Source organism: Zootermopsis nevadensis, unplaced genomic scaffold, assembly GCF_977971745.1.
Source record: "Zootermopsis nevadensis isolate Lab colony 2312 unplaced genomic scaffold, Znev_1.0 Znev_ptg000002l, whole genome shotgun sequence".
Classification (NCBI taxonomy): Eukaryota; Metazoa; Arthropoda; class Insecta; order Blattodea; family Termopsidae; genus Zootermopsis; species Zootermopsis nevadensis.
The window spans coordinates 14,343,178-14,365,070 of NW_028259134.1; the positions used below are offsets into that span (position 1 = coordinate 14,343,178).

Here is a 21,893-nt window from a genome sequence, read left to right on the forward strand (position 1 = left end):
TGACATTTACAGACTCATAGTGAATCTGTTGAATTATTTGCCAAACGTTCTGTCATCGATTTTTAGTTGCAGAAGTTGCTTTAAAAGCAGTATTCGTTCAGTATATTTGCAAATGTGTTGTAGCACGTTAGAACGTGTATAGGGGGGAGAGGGCAGTAATCTGCCATACTTAGCGCTTGGATGAAATGAATATCTATAGCGGTTACTATGGTCTACTGCTTGGCGTTGTTTTTTCTTTGTACAACATCAGACTCAAAAGAAAAAAGAAACCCGGCGACCACTTTGGTTTAGATTCCGATCATCGATCGAGTTGCCTCAGTAGTGAATTTCCCGAAGTTGTGTAAGTACAGGGTATTGATCGTCGCTGCAGGGATTCGTTGGTGTTCTCGCTCTGGGAGTCCGTATATTACTCGCGTCCGAATGAGTCTTGTCGTCCAGAGTGTTCCCAGGGATATTCCAGGAACGTTAAAGTAAGTGGGACGTTGTACACCCACGTTCTACGTGAGGACCTTGTCTGCATTGTGCGTTTCTCTAAAACACTCAATTTTCATCCAAACTCTCACCGGCTCGGCTCTGTCGTGTTAGGAACTCGCCATCTAATCTTTTGTAACGATCAACGATTTCTGTTTTGTCATTAGCCCGAGTCTGCCACGTTATTTTTCTCTGACATAGATGTTTTACGCCTACTTTGTTTTTGACGAATTACTTTAGCTTAGACCTGAGTGGCAGTTAGTGAAGTCATTGAAATGGGCGTTACTGTTTGGCTCTATATAACGTCTTGTTTACGTGAAATTTTGTATATCTTATTGACAGAGCCAACAGAATAGACTACTTACTATTCATCATTCGTTTTGGGCAATTCTTTCGATTGTCCAATGTACACGCGCATTGCATTGCATTTGTTGCAGTCTTAGATTCCTCATTAATAACGTACGAGAAGATGACGGCTAGGCGCGTCAGTGTTGAAAATATCATGTCTGACGAAGACCAACAAGGACATAAATACAAACGAGTTAAGCAACCAAGATTCCTAGAACGAATTAGAAATTCCAAATTGAAATCAACAAGTTAAGGAATACTATTGAATAAACATCATTTGGAACCGCTTACTGTAACCTATTATATCATGTTTGAATGAACTTGTGAATATTTATTAATTTGTGTATATGTGAGTGAGTGTGTAAGTGTGTATGTATAAGTAAATTAGTAGCGTAGGTGAGTTGAATTAATTATTCTGACTGGATCTTCGATGGTAGCAGTACTCACATGCAGAATCAATCACCCTACCCCTCAATCGCTACCATAAAATTAGCACGCTTTATATGTGTTGGATTAGGTTAGGTTACGTGATACCCGTGCCGCTGAAATTTCGAAATTATATTTTGTACATTATTGTCGCCTTCACATCTTTATAACCGAAGGTATCAGAGCAATTATTCTCAAGTGACGTTGATATCAGTTAGGTCAAGGTTATGGCAAAGTCAGGACAAAATCGACTTACTACTTTCCCAGATAGTCTTTAAGAATCTCAAGGTCATATCTTTTAACGCTTATTTCTGCCAAACCGTAAATCTCTAGTTGACCATACTCATGTCCAAATGAGGACACATATGTTAAGGTCATACCGAAGTCACGACGAAATCGGCCCACTAGTCCCAGATAGGGGTCTTTAAAATTCTCAAGGTCATATCTTTTCACGCCTATTTCTTCCAAACCGTAAATGCCGAGTTGACCATACTCATGCCCAAATTAGGTCACGTATAGGTCAAGGTCATACCGAATTTACGTCAAAATCGGCGCAATATTTTTCCAGATTCATGTGTTTAAAATTCTGAAGGTCACATATTTTCACGCTTATTTCTGCCAAACCGTTAATATTTAGTTGACCATACTCATGTCCAAATGAGGTCACGTATAGTTTAAGGTTATACCGAAGTCACGACAAAATCGGCCCACTAGCTTCCCAGATAGGGGTCTCTAAAATTCTCAAGGTCATACCTTTTCACGCTTATTTCTGCCAAACCGTACATACCTGGTTGACCATACTCATGTCAAGATGAGGGCACGTATAGGTCAACATCATATGGAAGTCACGTCAAAATCGGCCAAATAGTGTCCTAGATTCAGGTGTTTGAAATTTTCAAGGTCATTGTCCTTATCGCTTATTTATGCTAAACCGTAAATATTTGGTTGACCGTACTCACGTCAAGATGAGGCCACGTATGGTTCAGGGTCATGTCAAGACCACATGATCACGCAAACTGTTTGAGAATTAAAGGTCTCAAACTCTTCAAGGTCATTTGAAATTATATTTCCTCACGCATATACATAGGGGACTGAGTGACACTGCACACATCATTTAGAGGTCATAGACATGTCATGGTCATGTGAAGGTCACAATATGTACTCAGCCTAATTTGTGTTGGAGCAGATTACGTTAGGTTGGGTTGGCTAGGCTAGATTGGGTTAGGTTGGGTTAGGTTAGCGTGGGTTGGATTAGATTATGTTAGGTTAGTTTGGGTTAAGTTACGTTAGGTTACGTTAGGTTGGGTTAGGATAGGTTCGGTTAGATTGTGTTAAGCTGGGTTATTTTGGCTTAGTTTAAGTTAGGTTGGTGAGAATTGTGTCCTTTGAACTCCTCAAGTGTCTTTAATACGGTCCTCCGAAATCCTATATTTCGAAATGAATTTAAGTAACACCGCTCAGATCCGTGATAAAATCAATACTGTCAGACATTGATATGCTGGAATTTAAGACCTGATGCGCGTGACTATATAGATGTCGGACGTCGGAAGATATGTTTCGTTGCTCGATCCGGTAGATTGCATCTGTGATTGAGTCTTGGATGTCCTTGGGTATCTACGTAGAAGATTGATCAATATATGTAACTGTATCTGCGCGCCATCTCGGTGTTCTGGATTCGAATGTCGTTTTACGTACGTCGCATACCACGCTTGCCAAGTGTGGTAAATAATTTCTGACAATCTTCGATTTCAACCTCTCTGATAGTGCATTATATTACTGAAAGGACCTAAAATAATTCAGCTACATGTATTATGAACAGGTGTGTTTAGTTGTGATGTATTATATGCTGCAAACATTACGTGCGAGAGGGCCGCGATGTTGCCTTGAAAAACTGGCCCTCTTTGTTATGGCCAAAACACTTGTTTTGGATTATTTTATTATATTTGGGCGTCTCGTAGGGTACTTCGACACATGTAGGCACTACTAAGGAAATATTTACAAGCGTTTGTGTGCATAAATGACGCACATTTGAAGTGGTCGTGGCCAATATCTCGGTGTTCCACCTCGCGACTTTGGTGTCTCCGTCCGGCTTTATTAGAATGTTTATGATTCAATTGAGTATGAATTTTATTAAGTTACAGGTGGCATGACGTCCATTCAAAATTTAAGCAATTTTCGACCCTTCTTTCAATATTCGTGAAATTGTAGCGAAGGACGCCGATTTTTGCTGACTCAGGGTACGCAGTCCTGATGGGTTGTGTTAGGTTAGGTTAGTGGGTACATGCGCAGGAGGTGCTGCGCACATGCGTCGCGCAACGTGTTCCGGAGTGTGCACGGTGTGGTTATTATTGTTTGCATAAAATTAAAATATTCTTATATTTTAAAATTTCACATTTTAAAATTAATGTAGTGCCATCATCACATGCAATTGTATTTGTTGTAGGGACATAGGTATTTTAAACTGGTTACCTGTTGACGTCGTAAGCGACCATGTCACATTTGAGGCAGATTTGTAGTTGGTATGCACGCTTTCTTGTACACATGGGAAAAAATCATTAAAATATTTATATGCTTTTATTTTACACTTCATGTAGGAATTACAACCATCACATTCTTCGTCGTGGAAAATATAAATATAAATATATATATGAGTTCTACACTGTTTTAGCTCTTGTGTTTTGAGGAAAGTCTTCATTGTTGTGATTTACGTGTTACTAATGGAAACATCGACTCCAATTTGCTTACGTCACTCAAAAAATGTCCAGTTACACTCATTTTCACAGTTCGATGCACACTGTAGTTTCAGACGAAACGCAGGACATTAATAATTCCGAAGAATTGTGTCCTTTGAGCTCCTCAAGTATCTTTAAAACGGTCCTCAGAAATCCCATATTTCGAAACAAATTTAAGTAACACCCTCCGTTCACTTAGGAAATGATCACCGCTCAGATCCGTGATAAAATCAATACTGACAGACATTGATATGGTGCCATTTAAGACCTGATGCCCGCGAATATATAGATGTCGTTGCAATCGGACGTCGGAAGACATGTTTCGTTGCTCGATCCGGTAGATTGCATCTGTGTTTGAGTTCTGGATGTCCTTGGGTATCTACGTAGAAGATTGTTCAATATATGTAACTGTACCTGCGCGCCATCTCGGTGTTCTGGATTGGAATGTCGTTTTACGTACGTCGCATACCGCGCATGCCAAGTGTGGTAAATAATTTCTGACAATTTTCGATTTCAACCTCACTGATAGTGCATTATATTACTGAAAGGACCTAAAATAATTCAGCTACATGTATTATGAACAGGTGTGTTTAGTTGTGATGTATTATATGCTGCAAACATTACGTGCGAGAGGGCCGCGATGTTGCCTTGAAAAACTGGCCCTCTTTGTTATGGCCAAAACACTTGTGTTGGATTATTTTATTATATTTGGGCGTCTCGTAGGGTACTTCGACACATGTAGGCACTACTAAGGAAATATTTACAAGCGTTTGTGTGCATAAATAACGCACATTTGAAGTGGTCGTGGCTGATATCTCGGTGTTCCACCTCGCAAATTTGGTGTCTCCGTCCGGCTTTATTAGAAAGTCTATGATTCAATTAAGTATGAGTTTTATTAAGTTACAGGTGGCATGACGTCCATTCAAAATTTCAGAAATTTTCACCAATTCGTTCAATATTCGTGAAATTGTAGCGAAGGATGAATATTTCTGCTGACTCAGGGTACTCACTCCTGATTGGTTGTGTTAAGTGATATCTGTATATGATTTACGTGTTACTAACTCGTACAAACGTCTTTACTGGGCACATAGTATGCAAATATCGTATCACTGAAGTCGTATGTGACGAAACACACATTCTTGTATGTTATATTGGATTGTTGTTTCACTTGTTTCTATTCTCACACGTCACCGAGAAGACATTTTTACGCTCAGATTCGCTATAAGTAGCTCCCGTTAATATCTGATTGAACGGTGGTAATTAATCTTGTTAATGATCCCGAAGAACTCTATTTCTAGAGCACAAAGTTACGTTAATATTGACCGACCGAAATCATACAATTCCAACCGCAGTTTAATGGCGACTATTCAATCGGTACCAGCCCGCTGTTCCATGACAAAGTCAATACTGACTGACTTCTGATTGGTCGTCGATGTCATTCGAAAGTATTGATTTATTTCCATTGAGGTCATCACAGATGACACGTCTTATCTTTGGTTCCGTATTTTTCCGGTAGAGTGCGTCTGTCTGTTTGTACTTCGTGTCCTCGAGTAAATGTGAGGCTATATTATCGATATATTTTGTTGGCATTTGACATAGGACACCAATATGTTAGCACAAGTTTTACGTGTGCCCCGAATTCCGCGCCCACCAAGCATTGCAAATAATATACCAGAGATTATATTCAGATTTTTTTCTGACGCGATTCCTATTAGTATTAGTGACGTACTATCATTCACTTATGTTTATTTCGATTCTTTCGTTATATGATACTTATTTATAATGAATTAGATTGGGTCATCGTTACGCATGAATCTGCTACGTATTCAGGTCAACATCTACACTGCATCTATTTTGCAAGAAACAATTCTACTGGAAACATTACGTTATTTTAGACGTATTATGATGTATTACACTATTTGTGTAATATGGGGACTGTGTAAGCGCGTAATATTGATATTGTTAAGTGGTCGTGGCCGATTTTGCGCATCCTCCACCTCACGACTTTGATGCCTTCGTGCGTATTTATAAAAAATGTTAATACATAATTGAGTATGAATATCATTAACTTACCTGTGGCATGACGTAGATACAAAATTTCAATAATTTCTGAGCATCCAATCGCTTTTTCGAAAAATTGTGCGCAGGAAGGTATTTTGCACTGATCCAGATTACCCCGTTTTGGTTGGTTTGGGTTAGGTTAGGCTAGGTTAGTGGGGCACCTGCGCAGACGGTGTTGCGCAGTGCAGTCGTATGACGTGGGCATGTGAGGTCACCTAGAGTTCGTTATGGTCAATTGTAAATTATTAAACACTCAAGAATTCGATTCCGTCACTTTAAATAGAATATTACATTCTGGGTTTCACTTTCATACGTAATTTAAACTTTTTACAAGGATATTATATTGGGTACCTACTTTTAGTAATTGCAAATACACCAATCACTTATCACTTAAATATGATGTTAGTGAATATTTCATTGTGGAAGTATATATATTGTCACACGAATTGTTTTTAAAATATTTATTTAATTTTATATTACACTACATGTAAATAATACAGTGACCCCATTCATCGTTTAAAAGAATAAATGTTCTCTAATTACATAGGTGCAGCTTATGCAGATAAGTGATATCTGTATGTGATTTACGTGTTACTAACTCGTACAAAAGTCTTTACTGGGCACACATGGCATGCAAATGTTTCACTTAAGTCGTATGTCTCAATGTGACGAACGACACATATTCTTGTATGTTATGTTGGACTGGTGTTTCACTTGTTTCTGTTTTCACACGTCACGGAGAAGACATTTTTACACTCAGATTCACTATAGGTAGCTCCCGTTAATATCTGATTGAACTGTGGTAATTAATCTTGTTAATGATCCCGAAGAATTCTATTTCTAGAGCACAAAGTTATGTTAATATTGCCCGACCGAAATCATACAATTCCAACCGTAGTTTAATGGGTAGTATTCAATCGGGACCAGCCCACTGTTCCAAGACAGACTCAATACTGACTGACTTCTGATTGGTCCTCGATGTCATTCGAAAGTATTGATTTCTTTTCATTGAGGTCGTCACAGATGACTCGTCTTATCTTAGGTTCCGTGTTTTTCCGGTAGAGTGCGTCTCTCTGTTTGTACGTCGTGTCCTCTAGTAAATGTGAGGCTATATTATCGATATATTTTGTTGGCATTTGACATAGGACACCAATATGTTAGCACAAGTTTTACGTGTGCCCCGAATTCCGCGCCCACCAAGCATTGCAAATAATATACCAGAGATTTATATTCAGATTTTTTTGTGAGGCGGTTTATATTGTTAATGACGTATATTTTTTTCCGATTCTTTCGTTATGTGATACTTATTTATAATGAATTAGATTGGGTCATCGTTACGCATGAATCTGCTACGTATTTAGGTCAACATCTACACTGCATCTGTTTTGCAAGAAACAATTCTACTGGAAAGATTATGTAATTTTGGACGTATTATGATGTATTACACGCATATAAGCACTATTTGTGTTATATGGGGACTGTGTAAGCGCATAATATCGTTATTGTTAAGTGGTCGTGGCCGATTTTGCGCATCCTCCACCTCACGACTTTGATGCCTTCATGCGTATTTATAAAAAGCGTTAATACATAATTGAGTATGAATATCATTAACTTATCTGTGGCATGACGTCCATACAAAATTTCAATAATTTCTGAGCATCCAATCGCTTTTTCGAAAATTCGTGCGCAGGAAGGCATTTTGCACTGATCCAGATTACCCCGTTTTGGTTGGTTTGGGTTAGGTTATGTTAGGTTAGGTTAGGTTAGTGGAGCACCTGCGCAGACGGTGTTGCGCAGTGCAGTCGTATGACGTGGGCATGTGAGGTCACCTAGAGTTCGTTATGGTCAATTGTAAATTATTAAACACTCAGAAATTCGATTCCGTCACTTTAAAAAGAATATTATATTCTGGGCTTCACTTTCATACGTAATTTAAACTTTTTACAAGGATATTATATTGGGTACATACTTTCAGTAATTGCAAGTACACCAATCACTTATCACTTAAATATGATGTTATTGAATATTTCATTGTGGAAGTATATATATATATTGTCACACGAAGAATTGTTTATAAAATTTTTATTTAATTTTATATTACACTACATGTAAATAATACAGTGACCCCATTTATCGTTTAAAAGATTAAATGTTCTCTAATTACATAGGTGCAGCTTATGCAGATAAGTGATATCTGTATGTGATTTACGTGTTACTAACTCGTACAAAAGTCTTTAATGGGCACACATGGCATGCAAATGTTTCACTTAAGTCGTATGTCTCAATGTGACGAACGACACATATTCTTGTATTTTATGTTGGACTGGTGTTTCACTTGTTTCTGTTTTCACACGTCACCGAGAAGACATTTTTACACTCAGATTCACTATAGGTAGCTCCCGTTAATATCTGATTGAACTGTGGTAATTAATCTTGTTAATGATCCCGAAGAACTCTATTTCTAGAGGACAAAGTTACGTTAATATTACCCGACCGAAATCATACGATTTAAACCGTAGTTTAATGGCCACTATTCAATCGGGACCAGTCCACTATTCCAAGACAAAGTCAATACTGACTGACTTCTGATTGGTCGTCGAAGTCATTCCAAAGTATTGATTTCTTTGCATTGAGGTCGTCACAGATGACACGTCTTATCTTAGGTTCCGTATTTTTCCGGTAGAGTGCGTCTCTCTGTTTGTACGTCGTGTCCTCTAGTAAATGTGAGGCTATATTATCGATATATTTTGTTGACATTTGACATAGGACACCAATATGTTAGCACAAGTTTTACGTGTGCCCCGAATTCCGCGCCCACCAAGCATTGCAAATAATATACCAGAGATTATATTCAGATTTTTTTGTGAGGCGATTTATATTGTTAATGACGTATATTTATTTCGATTCTTTCGTTATGTGATACTTATTTATAATGAATTAGATTGGGTCATCGTTACGCATGAATCTGCTACGTATTTAGGTCAACATCTACACTGCATCTATTTTGCAAGAAACAATTCTACTGGAAAGATTATGCAATTTTGGACGTATTATGATGTATTACACGCATATAAGCACTATTTGTGTTATATGGGGACTGTGTAAGCGCGTAATATCGTTATTCTTAAGTGGTCGTGGTCGATTTTACGCATCCTCCACCTCACGACTTTGATGCCTTCGTGCGTATTTATAAAAAGCGTTAATACATAATTGAGTATGAATATCATTAACTTACCTGTGGCATGACGTCCATACAAAATTTCAATAATTTCTGAGCATCCAATCGCTTTTTCGAAAATTCGTGCGCAGGAAGGTATTATGCACTGATCCAGATTACCCCGTTTTGGTTGGTTTGGGTTAGGTTATGTTAGGTTAGGTTAGGTTAGTGGAGCACCTGCGCAGACGGTGTTGCGCAGTGCAGTCGTATGACGTAGGCATGTGAGGTCACCTTGAGTTCGTTATGGTGAAATGTAAATTATTAAACACTCAAGAATTCGATTCCATCACTTTAAAAATAATATTATATTCTGGGCTTCACTTTCATATGTAATTTAAACTTTTTACAAGGATATTATATTGGGTACATACTTTCAGTAATTGCAAGTACGCCAATCACTTATCACTTAAGTATCATGTTATTGAATATTTCATTGTGGAAGTATATATATTGTCACACGAAGAATTGTTTTTAAAATATTTATTTAATTTCATATTACACTACATGTAAATAATACAGTGACCCCATTCATCGTTTAAAAGATTAAATGTTCTCTAATTACATAGGTGCAGCTTATGCAGATAAGTGATATCTGTATGTGATTTACGTGTTACTAACTCGTACAAACGTCTTTACTGGGCACACATGGCATGCAAATGTTTCACTTAAGTCGTATGTCTCAATGTGACGAACGACACATATTCTTGTATTTTATGTTGGACTGGTGTTTCACTTGTTTCTGTTTTCACACGTCACTGAGAAGACATTTTTACACTCAGATTCACTATAGGTAGCTCCCGTTAATATCTGATTGATTTGTGGTTATTAATCTTGTTAATGATCCCGAAGAACTCAATTTCTAGAGGACAAAGTTACGTTAATATTGCCCGACCGAAATCATACAATTCCAACCGTAGATTAATGGCCACTATTCAATCGGGACCAGCCCACTTTTCCAAGACAAAATCATTACTGACTGACTTTTGATTGGTCCTCGATGTCATTCGATAGTATTGATTTATTTCCATTGAGGTCATCACAGATGACACGTCTTATCTTTGGTTCTGTATTTTTCCGGTAGAGTGAGTCTCAGTTTGTACGTCGTGTCCTCGAGTAAATGTGAGGCTATATTATCGATAAATTTTGTTCACATTTGACATAGGACACCAATATGTTAGCACAAGTTTTACATGTGTCCCGAATTCCGCGCCCACCAAGCATTGCAAATAATATACCAGAGATTTATATTCAGATTTTTTTGTGAAGCGATTTATATTGTTAATGACTTACTATCATTCACGTATGTTTATTTCGATTCTTTCGTTATATGATACTTATTTATAATGAATTAGATTGGGTCATCGTTACGCGTGAATCTGCTACGTATTTAGGTCAACATCTACACTGCATCTATTTTGCAAGAAACAATTCTACTAGAAACATTACGTTATTTTAGACGTATTATGATGTATTACACGCATATAAGCACTATTTGTGTTATATGGGGACTGTGTTAGCGCGTAATATCGTTATTGTTAAGTGGTCGTGGCCGATTTTGCGCATCCTCCACCTCACGACTTTGATGCCTTCGTGCGTATTTATAAAAAGCGTTAATACATAATTGAGTATGAATATCATTAACTTATCTGTGGCATGACGTCCATACAAAATTTCAATAATTTCTGAGCATCCAATCGCTTTTTCGAAAATTCGTGCACAGGAAGGCATTTTGCACTGATCCAGATTACCCCGTTTTGGTTGGTTTGGGTTAGGTTAGGTTAGGTTAGTGGGTCACCTGCGCAGACGGTGTTGCGCAGTGCAGTCATTTGACGTGGGCATGTGAGGTCACCTTGAGTTTTTTATGGTCAATTGTAAATTATTAAACACTCAAAAATTCGATTCCGTCACTTTAAAAAGAATATTATATTCTGGGCTTCACTTTTATACCTAATTTAAACTTTTTACTTGGATACATACTTTCAAGTAATATAAGTTAAAAAGATTTCTGTCTTCTGGGTTGTTGCGCTGTGTAGTCTGGTCGATGTTAACCAACGTTTCAGAGGTCATACTGCCTCCGTCATCAGGGCGATAAAAGTTAAGCTGTCCCACTATCGCCATGTAGGCGCTTTGGTCGAGTAGAGGTATAGCTCCTACTCATTCTTGACCTCGGCAGTAGATGGGGGTGAGTGGTTAGCATCACGCCCCTTTAGGTTAGATTAGCGGGTACATGCGCTGGAGGTGCTGCGCACATGCGTCCCGCAACGTGTCCCGGAGTGTGCACGGTGTGGTTATTATTGTTGCATAGAATTAAAATATTCTTATATTTTAAAATTTCTCATTTTAAAATTAATGTAGTGTCATCATCACATGCAATTGTATTTGTTGTAGGTAATTTGCACTGATTACCTGTTGACGTCGTAAGCGACCCTGTCACATTTGACGCAAACGTATAGTTTGGTATGCAGGCTTTTGTTGTCGACACCGGAAAAAATCATTAAAATATTTATATGCTTTTATTTCACACTTCATGTAGGAATTACAACCATCACATTTTTCGTCGTGGAAGATATAAAAATATATATGTGGCAGTTATACAACAAAGCATTGTGAGGGCCCTAGCGGGTGTTGACGCATCGTGATTTCTGCCCAGTGCTCTGAATGTCAAAGTTTAGAAATTGAAGCAAGCGCGAGTAAACGGCGGGAGTAACTATGACTCTCTTAAGGGGGACTCCGCCCTTAACCCGTCTCCCTCGTCTGAGCATTGCGAGGTGAGGTCCCGGGGATACTGACGAGGTCCCGCTTGGTACTCACGGCTAAGGCCACCTGAGAGTTGGGCAACGGGAGTGCTGCGCCGTCACACTCACCGGTTAATAGTCAGAGGAGGAAGTTCCGAGGATTAATTCCTCGGTAGGCAAGGAGTCACCACGCTCGCTAAAATTGTGGGAAGTTGGCGCAATTACCGAAAGTTGATTTCGCCTAGGATTAGTTTAGGTTAGGTTGGGTTCGGACAGGTTAGCTTAGGTTGAATTAGTTTAGGGCAGGTCAGATCATGCACAAATGCATGGAGCATAGCTTTCACATAGCCTACGCTTTTATGGAGTTTTGCTGAGGTACAGGACAATTTTTCTTTTTATTTATTCAAGTTCAACATTTGTAGTAACTATCATTTTGATCAGATGAAGGAGGATGAGATGGGTGGGGCATGAAGCAAGTATGGAAGAATAATGAGAAATTCGTACAAAATTTTGGCCGGTACACCTGAAGGGAAGACATTACTCGGGAGACCTAGACGTAGATAGGAGGCTATCTTATAAATGGACTCTAATGAAATAGGTGGCGAGGATGTGGACTGGATTCAGCTGGGTTACTATAGGCTCCAAAGACATGCTCTTGTTGACACAATAACGAATTTTCAGGCCTTATAAAATGTGGGGAGTGTCTTGACGAGATGAGATGGACTGTTGTCTTCTCAAGAAGGAATCTGCTACACGGAGTTCTTGTTTTTACGGCACGTTAAAATGTCGCTAAGAAATAATGTTTTCACATAAGTAGAAGGGGGCAGCTACTGTCTGTTATTCAGGAGAACTTCGGTCTTCACATTGTGGATTGACATTGTTTGAGTCACGTGGATCTTGTCAACAGTTTTATGCTTTAACTGTGCATAATGTTTTATCAACTGGAATACAGCGGTTTCTAGCCACATATTTATCGCTGTCGCATTTCCGTTCGCGGACACGAAGTCGATTCGCCTGACGCTTTCCATGGTTTCCTTAAGTTATTTATGACGAAAATTATAATACCACGAACTACACCGTAATCACTTCCTTCCACATCCTTTACGTTTCTTCATTATCATTCATCCTGCGTGTTACAGCTCAGTATGTACTTCACGATATGAAAATAAATGTTTCTGCACTTCAGTTAGAATATCGATTCCAAGTTATCGATGATTATTTTAGCAAAACGTTTTGGAACAATTATCTCAGACATGTTATCGAAACTCGAGGAACGGGTTCTGATTTGGAAGATTATCACGTGCGTTCAATACGTTTTCTTTCCATTTCGCGAGGAACGTTCAGAAATGCACGTAAGCACTACACCAATATAGCGTGTTGGTTGAACGGAGTTGAACTGCACCGAGGCTTGAACTATGCGCTAAATAGAGGCGAAGTTTCTCATTCCCATGGAAACTGCCGCTGGTGCCAGTTAGATAAGCAAATCTTTGTCTCTTCCGGGAATTGTGCGGTCGTCCTGCCCGTAACCAGCGACTCTGCTTACAGCTATCCAGAGAACAGTGCCACAAACAAATGGATGTGGCTTTTCCTTGTTCACAGCAGACGTCGGCAAGAGGAAGCGGTTTCATATTTGTTTTCTGCTGGTCTAGAGCGTTGTTCACGCTTCCCGCGTTACGATTGAACGTAGTCCAGTTTAAACCATGTTGGATCGGATTAAAACGCCGTCGTGTGATTGTGAACATAGCGTGTCACTTGCCTTTCCTTTCCTCCCGTTTATATTTACTCCCGCTTTAGTGCATATCTTGAGAAAGTCACAGATTCTTAGACAGGCCCCTTTGTATTTTCAAGATTTGTTCGTCCTTTTTATTATTTATATCTCTTATCAAACCTGAACTCAATAAATGTGATTTCTTAGTTAGTGAAGAGGTGATAATGGCGTATTCTGCATTGTACGTATTTATATTAGTCTGAATATGATTTTTTGCATCTAATTGTGTATCATTGCGTCATGGATAACATTTTGTAGGTCCCTGCATATACGCAGCATTGTTATGTGTATTTGCATGACCTGTTGGGGGGGGGGGTGAATGTTCTTTAATCTGTTGCCAGCCAATATCGGAGTGCCTAGAGGTTAACATTCCTGATTCGGCCAAGAGACTTGCTATCCGGTCTGTGTTGGATTAGACCAGGGGTGGCCAACCCGCGGGCCGCATGTGGCCCGCCTTGAACATTTTTCCGGCCCGCGAGATTCATCACACTTTTACAAAATATATTTATTTTATAATGGCCAAAGTAGTGAAAACCAATGTATTAAAAAAATACATTATTTGTGCATCCATATATTCAAAAATTATCTGTCGAAATTATGAGAAAAAATTAACTTTGATTTTAAAATAATATTCTTGCGAATATATGACAGATATTGCCTGTTTTATTCATGAGTTTACAGTTATGAGTTCACAGAATAATTAAACTATATTCTGCGAACTCATGATGCGCGTGCATCTTGGAACATCTAATATAACAGGTTCTATGTTTCACTCTTAAGTGCCCTCAGTGACGCAGTGACCATACCTAGATACGCACAGTTGTCTATAGTGTATCTAAATCTAATATGGGGATATATAATTTTATATGTGGCCCGCGGAGTTATGATGCATTTCCAAAGTGGCCCGAAAGATCATTTGGGTTGGCCACCCCTGGATTAGACGCTCGGGGTTAGAATTATTTGCGTCGTATCATTTGTCGTAATTCAGATAGGGTTAGATTTTATTTTGGGTTAATTTAGGTTGTGTTGGTGTTTGGTTCGGTTAAGTTAGGTTAGGTTAGAGTGCAAGAAAGAATTGTTGCCAACTATTTCGCGACACTGCCTTAATGTCAAATGACGTCTCGAGGCTTCTCGTCGCTTGATTCGGAGCCTTGTATCGGCGTTCGGTTTCCAGCATCGTGCCACATGCTATAACGAAGCTTATGTTTTCCCTTTATTTGGAATCTTATGTCGGCGTCGGGACGATATGCATGCCGACAAGCGGAGTAGTGCCGCGTGACTTTCCGATGCTGTTTGTTCTGTTCGGAATATTTGTGTTGGCAGCTGGATGGCAAACGTCGCAACGTTAATTTTTGAGTCTGTTTATAAATTAATATGAAGCCAGTATTAAAAAACATTTTCCGAAAATAGGTTTATATTTCCACACTTGTTGAAATTATGACCAGAGGGTGAAGGTTTGAGGAACTTTGGTACTGACTGAGCTTTGTGTTCCTAGTAATGCCTTACAGTGTGCTCTTTGATCTCATTTTCTGCTGTGGATGTTTGCTACATGCGACCGAGCTCCTGGTGACGACATCGTACATACAACTGTAGCTACGTGTCTGTTATTTTATACTCCACTCATGTTAATTACATAGAGCTTCCCAAAGGGCACAGCTCTCGTTTACAGAAGACCTGTTTGAAATATATAAAATGTCATCAGTCCTTCACACTGTTCGTACATGAAACCACATGTGTAACATTCACACATTTCACTCTTTGCTTTCCAGAAGTAATGACTATTTTGATACTGAATAAAAATTTTCTTGGATATTATCCATCGTCTAGTAAATATAAAACGTAAAACGACGTTCCGGAGATGGGACTTTCACTTTTTTACTTTGTCCGGAGATAGGGATTAGCTCTATCTAGTGGGCCCAACTGTGTAGGAAACTGAAGACGGAGATAGAGTCCCATCTCCGAAACGTCGTTTTACGTTTTATATTTACTAGACGATGGATAATATCAAAGAAAATTTTTATTCAATTGACTCTTCACCATCGTCAAGAAGTTATAGATTTGATTTTGATACTTGTTTTGTATGTTTATAGAATGCAAAGCTGCTGTAGCCTGTACGCAAAATATCTGCGATCCCGAGATACGCCAGAGTAAGAATATGGAAAGGGCAAGAGGCGAGCAATACGCCAAATGCGCTATCGTTTCCCTTTCATACCAGCAATTTGCGTTTTTAACGGTCAACGAAGCTCGAATATCCCTTGCGACAAGTATAAATAGGAACTGAAAAAATTAAGTTTCTGGAATTTCCTCTGTGACCTATTTCTTAGCATTGTATCACACACACGTGTTGGTTTGCCCTGATGTTTTTGTTCTTAGCTTATTTTCTATAACTGAAGTTTTAACTTGGATGGACTTTGAGCATAACAAGGATATATGATCCGTTTGGAATTGTGTTACTCCTTTACGCCCTACTGCGACTTAATCTTTAATAAATTTTGTTATTATACTAGGACTGTTATCCAGGAGAAATTCAGTAAATTTTGCTCTATAACCTTTCGGAATTTTGAAGGAAATATACTATGCAATTTTATTTTACACCTTGAAAGTAGCAAGGTGTTCTATATGGAGGTATTAAAGGTGTAACATTGTTTGCGTGTGGGGAAAGGAAAGGTTGCTGAAAAGAGGCATTTAAGTTGTATTATAAAGAGAATAAAAAAAACAATTTCACGGCTCCACGCTTTGCCTACATCGTTCTTCTGTTAGCATTACCAGCTTCCATGCAGTAGAGAGACGTTCAGTAATACCATCACAACAAACAACACTTTGAACGCAGGAGACAAATGTAAACTTTCAAGAATCAAAAAGAGTCTGCCCTTAAAGCCACCATGAAATTGAATTCAAGGAAAATTGCTGATTTATGGTGTTTGTTTACGTTTGGGTTTGTACTTACGTATGTTTATTGAAATCTGAACTGGTGTGTTGTGTAATGGAAGGATGGAACCGAATGAATGTTTAATAAGATACAGCGTGTTCTAAAGTAAATTTGTGTTTTGTTAATGTAAACTGGGTTTGGCGAACTTTTCTGTATAATTTAGCAACCATATCAGTGTATTCTTGAAAGTTGTGATTTCGACAGGCGGTAGACCATGGCGTTTTGATTTTAAAGGGTTCTGACGATAGTGTGTCAGTAACTGAGGACCCAACTGAGTAGGTGCCCGTTCTCCCTCTTCATTTGACCTGAAGACAGTTTAACAGCTGATTAATATATTTAATTATGTGTCCGTGTTTTGTTTTTGGATGATTGTTAGGAAAAAATAATTGCCTGTTTCTCCATGATACACCGACCGTTACGTTTGATTGATTATAGCTTAATCTTAATGAGTCCATATAATTTAGTATTTCGAATTGAAAGATCATTTACTCAATTCAGCCCCACGTGGATCTAACCGCTGCTAGCAACCCGCACGTCTGGTTCAGTCCTCTGTGTGTATGTGTGCGTGCGTGCGTGCGCGCGCGCGCGCGCGCCTGCTGTTGTACGAAATTGACTATAGCCTACTTTTTTTCTGTATTCCGTGACGCAGTAAATTATGATAACTTGGGTATATGTTTCAGGGAATAAACCTCACGGATTTCTCGTGAGGTTCGAAAGAGAGCTATATTAATGAAAATAAGCTGAGCTATGGTTTCATACAGATTATTTTTTCTCCATATATGTACACATTTGATAGTAACGTTTTGTGTGTTATGTAACTTGGCAGGAGAATTTTTATTTATTTATTTTCTTTGAAGGCTAGATGTGTACAAACATTCAGTAAATGAAGCCATACACTGGAAAAACATAATGAAAAAAGAAAGGAAATGTAGTAAGAGGGAAAATAACTAAGCAAAGAGAGAGGAAGGAGGAATAAAATGGATGGAAAGTAAGGGCAAAGGAAAATTAATATTGGAAAAAAGGGGAAAGCGTAACAAGTGAAGGAAGAGACCAGAGAAGTGCTAGTTTTCCCGTGTTAATGCTTAAATAAAGTAGTTTTTAACGCTTTAAAGCCCAATAACAAGTATTTGTACCAGCTGCTGCAACGGTAAATAATTCTGCATTCTGTTCGGAATGTATTTACAGTCTTCGTACGATTATTTTATTAAACTGCATTAACCGATTGAGCTTTGTAGTGGAAATGTTGGGTTTGCTTTGAGGTACGGACTGGATATATAAATATTATTTAGATGAACTTCGATTTCAAACGGTTTAAAAGTTGACGGCAACGTTCTGGATTTGTCACGCTGAATAATGTTTTGGATAGATCTTGCGTAAGATGAAAACATCCCCTTTAGTTCCCTTGTTCACTGATTTCACTGTTATAATAATTTTGAACATTTCATCCATCAGGATTATGCTTCCAGGATTTTAGCAGCGGGACCTAAATATACCTATTTCACATTACCAAGGAGTAAAGGATATTAATGCCCATTGTAATCCACAGCAGGAGACATAAATTTTATGCTGGGAAAGTTAATCAACAAGTTTTTCGGTTTTTTCCGTGGCAATCATAATTTCACTGCTGTTCCGTACTCATCTGTCACCGCCGTATGAGGTGGGAGATAGCCATAATGAAGCAGTGCATTATTATAATGCCCACGGTGGTCTAGCGGTTAGAACGCTGGCCTTGTAATCCTGGGGTCTCGGGTTCGATTCCCGGCGGTGCCCGAATTTATAACTTGTGTTGCGCAAGGCCGTGGTTTAGGCAACACGGAGTTTTCCTCCGGGGGCTTCCAACAATTACTCCATTCACACACAAAAGAAGGCAATGGCAAACCAATTCTGGATCATCTGCCAAGAACGTATATGAACTGGTCCCAATCCGAGAAAAGGATGGAAGGATCCTGTTCATATGGACCTGTCGTCAGACAGAACACTAAATAAAATAAACATTATTATACCCTCGATCCTTTTATTTGCTGTTTTTATCTGTGACCAGTTAACTTGATAAAGGTCGCTAAGTTTTACATTTGTAGAGACGTGTTGCAATCATTAAACATAATCGAGGTTGGCGTTATGTAACGTGTTTAGTACTTCATGAAACTGAAAGCGATTTTCATCGGTCTGTGTAGTGATTTGCGAAATCAAGTTTTGTATTTCCTCAGGTGTCAATAAAAATTACAGCTCTTGTCCGCGTTTTCTCTCCCCAGTCGGACAAAAGTTCCTGCGACTCGCGACGACCGCTTTCCTTTTCAATCCGTTTTACGGAGAGAGAAACTAATTCCGCGATTGGATTGGAATCTCTGGACCTGTAACGTAATTAGTGTCTGTGTGAGAAGGCCATTCCAGCTCCGATTCGATTACGGTCATGTAGCGCGGAGTTTCGTAATTGGCGTGGCATGAAACTTGCTAGTTCGTACATTCATTATTCTCCACTTCAGAATTGTTTCGTTGACGCTGTTCGTACTTCCATACACCAACTTGACGAAATTAACTTATTTGTACACATAGCTTTCTCTGTTTATTTAACGACGCTTAACCCGCATGCTAATTACAGGACTACATGTAGATTTGCCTGACTGTGTGAAACTTTATCAGGCTAAGGATTAAATTAATAAGGATGAGACGGGCGGTATATGTAGCACGCGCGCGAGAACGACCAAGGCCCAGAGTTTTCAACTCGACTTTACTCACAGAACTTTCAAGCCCCGTGGATGTTGATGGGTAGCTGGGAATTTAAATTTGAATACGGTGAAATTTTCTCTTTCCTGATAAATAATATGAAATGAGTTTCAACTGCACGGCTTTAATCCACATTGAATTTCTTTCAGTTTGATATTTTTCTGTCAGGGCGTAGTTTGCCCGACCGTTCCATTTTCTTCTTTTAGCATCATTAAACTAGGGATTCCTATACAATATAAAGTTACAGAAAAGGTAATCTGAACTCACGGTATATGGTATCGGTAAACAAATTACAGTCGTTCTCAAAATAAGCTCAGCGCACTTTCGGGGTCATCTTTCTTTATTTGTTTTGAATGTTACGCATTCAATTTCGTGAGGGTATCTGAGAGCGTCTCGTAAGAATACAGTGATTTGTACTCGTACTTTTGTCATGTAGTCGTTGGATTGTGACACCATGTAGCCTTGCGGGTGGTTACTCCCGTTTTCAGGATTTAAGTCGTTTCTGTAACGTTGGAACCGAAGAGCACAAATTGAATTTGTTTTCATAATTCCTATTTTGTATTTCTTTCAACATTAAATTAACACTTCCTTTAGGTTATATGACATGAAAATAAAATTTTACTTTAATATTAGCTTATTTGTTATAGTCGTTTGTAACTTGTTGGTCCTTTCAAATTTATGAGAAAAAAACATAAAATATTGAGAAATGCAAACGAATATTTAAGGATTATTATATTAGAAATAATGCTGCTAGGAAAAGAATAATTGTTAATTAAAGTCCAACATTTTGCTAATTGCGAATGCAACAGCCGAGTCTTTGATTCGCCTCGGATTCATGATCGGGAGTTTTCTGGCTCTTATATCCATATTAACTATCCTAATAATTGTTTTCATTTATTCATTCCGTATAATGAAACTCTACAATGGTGCTTTGGAAAAGGTTACAGTTACTACATCTTCCTCCTTTCCTGAAGGCCGATTCCTGTTAATTATTGAATACCTGGCAAACGTCACAGCTGAACTTTGGTTCTGTACTGAGTAGCTGAAGGACGGAGCTGTCACAGTGTTGACTCGTTTTAGCTATGTTATTTACTGTGGCATCTGTACAGGGCAAAGCCGCTCCTAACAGGTTTTTTCTTTGTATTCGTTCAGTTGCTTCCCAACCTGAATTTCTGCCATATTGTCGGCAGCCAGTCATAAACGTCGTTTGAAAATTATATTCTAAAATCGTGTTAAGTGAACAGATATGGATCTCATGAAATGTATACAGCATGGAAGTATATAAGGAGAAAACTAATGTCAGACCTGAATTTGTTTGAAGCTTTTGCATGTGCGAACTGTACATTTTCTGTCGTCTGTCAAGTAGGCGATAGTTTATTGTCATAAGCATATCTGACACAGTATGAAATATTTTTCACTCTGCCGACTTTATTATTAAAGGAAAGTAATGCAATGAACTCTACAGATGATCAAGAAAGCGGTTTTCTCTTTTTATAGTAATGTAGTTCAGTAGTTCCTAAACTCTTTTAGTTCAAGGTTCCCTTGAGATATGAATAAACAGTTCCCCCACCTATAAAATGGCTTCATATGTGATTTAGCAAATTAAATACAGTAAATTTATTAACGAGCCTTAATTAAATATGTTTTGTATTGAATTGCACCAGCATTGCGCGTTAAAATTAAACTGGGGAGAAGATATGTTTTAACGACGCGCGGTTAAGTAAGCGTTATTTGTTTTAAATGAAGATCTAAAAACGCGATAAATTGTATGTAACATGTTTTCTATTACTAGCTACTTTCTTTTTAAAATGCCCATACATAATTTTTTAAACAAATAATTTTCCCGGGTATGGCTTTTAAGAGGAACGTTTTTCTATTTACCGCTGCTTTCCGTGACTCATAGGTCAAAAGTATATCTGACATCTCTTTGTAATAGCAGGTGTACATGAATGTCAACGAGGAATGCAAAGTTGCAAAAAGCACATTGGAAAACAAATATTCTGAATCTAAGTAAATGTTCGTTCTTCATTTACATCAGTTGCTGTATACCACAATGTTTTCATTTTAATGTCCGGTGTTCCAGGGATTTGGCAAGGCTGACCATGAAGTGACGGTGAGTCTGCTGAAGAAGAAGTACACTGACTATAACATCTCCTGGAGCGATGCAGGCTACTGAAGTGGACTCGTTATCCTGGTTCTGCCCCCAGCATTTCAATTTACCCGTCTCTTTATCAGTTTGAAAATTGCTACTTTTGGTCTTCATGTTGTATTCAGTTATTTTAATTTGATTTACAGCTTGTCACAAAACTTGTCAAATCACCAAACGTTCAACTATTCTAATTTGTTCTCAGCATCAAATTAACAACATAATTTAATTCTCTGGACTGTTATGTTTGTGTTTGTGTTTTCATTACTGTCAATGTACATGTGGGCGAGACATCACTATAAATAAATTATTCTTCGAATTATATAGTTTGAATTA

At 38.4% G+C, this 21,893-nt stretch overlaps 1 protein-coding gene across 3 annotated transcripts in view; it reads left to right on the forward strand.

Moving 5' to 3' along the window:
- Positions 1–21,879, forward strand: part of LOC110836614 (14 kDa phosphohistidine phosphatase-like) — a 143,915-nt gene extending 122,036 nt beyond the window's left edge. For all 3 annotated transcript variants that reach the window (XM_087350389.1, XM_087350398.1, XM_022078000.2), the window contains exon 4: positions 21,495–21,879. In XM_087350389.1, coding sequence (XP_087206515.1) covers positions 21,495–21,587 — 93 coding nt within the window. In that variant the 3' untranslated portion in view covers positions 21,588–21,879. The remainder of the gene's footprint in view (positions 1–21,494) is intronic.
- The last annotated feature ends 14 nt before the right edge of the window (positions 21,880–21,893 follow it).